The following is a 4,032-nucleotide window of genomic DNA, read 5'->3' on the forward strand; positions in this document are numbered from 1 at the left end:
GATTTCCCAGCATTTTTTGAACACTGACCAGTTGCAAATGTGATATTTATTTACAACAATTCAATAATAAGAAGTTAATATTGTGGTATATTAAAACTCCTTTGTTCTCTTTTGCTCACCATGGTTGCATTAATTTGATCAATAATATATTAAACAGTAATATTGTGAAATATTATTACAATTTGAAACAAAACGTTCTTAAGGAACATTAAGAATATTATCAATGTTGAAAACAGTTGCGCTGCTTAATATTTTTGTGGAAACTGAGATACATTTTTTCCATTTACCAGGAATCTTTTGATGAACAGTAAGTTCAAAAGAACAGAATTTTTAACAATCTATTATAAACACTACTGTCACTTTTGATCAGTTTAGTGCATTCTTGCTAAATAAAAGCATTCATATGTTTAAAAAAAATCTTGCTAGACCCAAACTTTTGAACAGTATTTATTTTATATTGATATAAAGAAATCAATACATTTAATCATATTAATCAATTAAAATGCACTATTGAATTTAATACATTTATTTTAATAAAAACGTACTTTTATTTTAATAAATTTATCATTTAGGTATTTTTAAAATCTTTTTATATTTAATACCAGTATTTTATAAATTAAGTATAAATAATGTTTTGTATGTATAAATAATATTTTTATAAATAATTTATAAGTAATACGTTTTATTAAATGTAATATTGTTTAACATACCTATTAAAGTTCAAAAGTTATAAAAAATGTCGTGAGGTAAATACACACACCAAAACTACATAGCGGGGCTTATACTGGACTGTTCCAAACAAGCCCAATATCACCACAATGACGTGCAGGAAGTTGACAAGGATGGGCGCCCACTGGTAACCTAGAAAGTCAAACACCTGTCTCTCCACAGCAGTGATCTAGAGAAACAAGACAGAGAGTATGATATGATCAAGATCTCTACACATTGTTAAAACAATAAAACCACCAAAAAACACCCTCATGCTGCGCCAAACACAATAATGATGGAGACCCCATCTCTCTTTCCCAGAGACACACAATCAAACCCCCCACCTCTGTTTTTCCACATGCTGGCTTTTTACTCAAGGTTGCCACGGTAACAGAGCCAATGGGGAACAAAGCTTGTGACAGAGAAATAGAGAGTGAGAGGTGGAGAAAGAGAAAAGGAGGGCGGGAGGGAGAAAGGGTGAGCGAGAGGAGACGAGGGCTCTCCTTGGAGGTCAGAGGCTCAGTGAGGGGAGATGTATGATTCAGATGGGAGGTGCTGGGTGTGGGGGATGCTGCTCCTCTCATAAAGCTTCACTGAAGCAGTCATAAATCCTCTCTCTGCCACTAAGCACCCATCCCCCATACAATCACTCTCTGTATGCCATAATGCTGCTGTGTGTACCAGCTGTTCCCAGAGGTTCCACCTCAAATCAACCATTCGTAGCATGTCTTCACCACAGTCCCCATCCGCTGTCTTCCAACATGAGGTGAATTGACTTTAACGAGCCAAACATAAAAACATAAAACAGTGAGATGTTTCACAGATACTTGTCAAGGGGAGCCACTGGGTATCATGATTTTATGTTTTATTTCGGTCTGTTTCTCATACAAAAAAACTATGGCTTCAGAAGAATTTATTTTCAACACTGAAAGCTTCAGTTTCTTATAATTGGGCAAAGATGAGCATGATGAGCTATCCGCTTTTGGTAACAGACATCTGCATTAAAATCCAGACCATACAGTATATATCCATCCTGGTAAATCTAATCCATAAACGTGAACAGTCTCCAACTCATTTGAAATATTTAAAGGGAATATGAAACCACCATTATAGACAGCAACAGTGGCTGAACCTGTTGATATAGTTGACATGAAGGATGAATGTTCAGCCAGGACTTATAGGTGCCAAATGTTACACAAAATCAGACATGGTATGGCAGACATGCAGCAGACTTCTCTTCTTCTATTCACTGGCAGTAAAAAGTGTGAAATAATGAATTGAATTTGCTAACCGATTAAACCATACAGCTATATTTTCTTTTTGAGCCACCCTGAGATCAAATATACACAACTGTAAAGACTAATAACTGCATGCTTCTGTTCTGCGCTGTCTCACTGAATCTTCATCATTTATTTAGTAGGTGACAGTATTTTTTAAAGGTCAAGGCTGAGTTAATCTACTGAAATTATAGTCCAAATGTGATGTCATACCAGATAAATAATATATAATGCTCATTAAAAAAAATATAACTGGATAAGCATCTTCACTCTGTTTCTTTCATACACATTCACACAGTCGATAGGAAAGAAAGGAAAGGTTAGGAAAGACAGAAAAGCTAAGGTTAGACCAAAGTTAAAAGCCATAAAGGTTAAGCAGAATAACAACAGGGATGTAGGTCACTGTCTCTCAACACAAGTGCAACTACTTAACTGAGATGACAAGATGAATCCAATATCTCACACACCAAGTGCTATCAATGAGCTAAACATGCATTAAACACACATTAAATTGCACACACACAAACATTTCTCGGCAACACAATGCACAGTTGACATCTCGCTCTTGTTTTATGGTCTAGCTCTTATGTCTGCAGTTTAAATAAATAGATTATATTCTATGCTGAATATGGATGGGTGAATGAATATTTAAAAAAATTATTTGAGAGAAATTATGGTGCAATACTAGCAAAACAATTCAGAACTGAGACATATGACAGACTAACACATTACAGTAAATACAGAATATCAAAAATATCAAAATAAAAATGAGAGAAAAGAACAACAAATGTTTCCAAATAAGCAAAGCTATAAATACACTGTGCACAATAAACACAGTAGCTATACATGATATACTATAGGCCTACAATAATGTATTGTTTGCACTTCAGTTCTCATTGTACCCTTATATTACAAATAAATGGTCTAATTTTGAGCACCTTTCACCTTTTTTTTTATAATAGTCCCATAACTGTCCAAAAGTGTTTATGTGCAGCCATATTCTGACGAGGTAAACAAACGCTTCCAATATAAACAAAACTGTATGTACAATTATTGCCTATGTTATAAATGAAAAACTACGGTTATTGGCACAAAACTTGACTTCTTTTAAGTCTTAAGATGTTCAGAAACTCGTCTCGAAGTTAATATTACAACGTAAAATTTCATAAACAGTGCTTTTTTAATCAGGCAGATTAATAAATGAGATACAAAACTGCAGCGAGTAGACGCTTGTGTTTACCACAGTTCTATGACGCACTTACCAGCTGAAGAGCGCAGAAGAACATCAACATACTCCTCCCCGAGCAGCAGCCCATCTTCACTATTCTCTCCGGTATAAACGTAAAACTCAAAATGGTAAATAAAACAGATTCATTTTTGAGGTAGCCTGTTTATTAGCGGTATTTTTCAGTAGGCTATGCTTCCTTCACAATAGGCTCTGATCATAGCTGTACATAGCGCAGAGGGTTAAAAAATATGAAGCCGTAGGCGGGGTAAAGAGGGTGTGATCGGGGGTAAATAAAATGGGGTGGTTCCTTAAAGGGGTCATATGATGCTGCTAAAAAGAACATTATTTTGTGTATTTGGTGTAATGAAATGTGTTTATGCGGTTTAAAGTTAAAAAAACACATTATTTTCCACATAACACTCTAAAAAGGAAAAAATGAAATCGCATCATATGACCCCTTTAAATATAACAGCAGCCACCTCCCTGTGCGCTGTCGAGAGGGAGCGGCAGGCGGAGCACTAGCGGCTGGAAGAGTTGGGAAATGGTTAGATTTACCTTCCATAGAAATCCAGATCTGACTATTAACGCTACTGGGTTGTTTTGTTTAAAATGCTCAGTTATGCAGTATGTTCTTTGCAGCTATAGGCGCTGAAACTTTTACCAGTCATGTTGAAAAACAACTTAAAGGGGTCATATGATGCGATTTCAAGTTTTCCTTTCTCTTTGGAGTGTTACAAGCTGATTGTGCATAGATAAGATCCCTGAAGTTGCAAAGACTAAAGTCTCAAAACCAAAGAGATATTCTTTATCAAAGTTAAG

General features: G+C 35.4%; 1 protein-coding gene across 6 annotated transcripts in view; it reads right to left on the reverse strand.

Annotated features, from left to right (window-relative positions):
* LOC107745763 (sodium/potassium-transporting ATPase subunit beta-1-interacting protein 3-like) overlaps positions 1–4,032 on the reverse strand; it is a 13,170-nt gene that overhangs the window by 3,204 nt on the left and 5,934 nt on the right. For 3 of the 6 annotated variants that reach the window (XR_001640630.1, XM_016559731.1, XM_016559735.1), the window contains exons 1-2: positions 3,248–3,446; positions 761–898 (exon numbers count right to left, since the gene is read on the reverse strand). Coding sequence is in view for 5 of the 6 variants with exons in the window: in XM_016559731.1 (XP_016415217.1) it covers positions 761–898; positions 3,248–3,301 (192 nt within the window). In the remaining variant the exon portion in view is untranslated. Of the gene's footprint in view, positions 1–760; positions 899–3,247; positions 3,447–4,032 lie in introns of those variants that run through there. The other 3 variants (XM_016559734.1, XM_016559733.1, XM_016559732.1) reach the window with 1 other exon arrangement.

This window comes from Sinocyclocheilus rhinocerous, unplaced genomic scaffold, assembly GCF_001515625.1.
Source record: "Sinocyclocheilus rhinocerous isolate Xijiao unplaced genomic scaffold, SAMN03320098_v1.1 scaffold558, whole genome shotgun sequence".
In the NCBI taxonomy this organism is placed as follows: Eukaryota; Metazoa; Chordata; class Actinopteri; order Cypriniformes; family Cyprinidae; genus Sinocyclocheilus; species Sinocyclocheilus rhinocerous.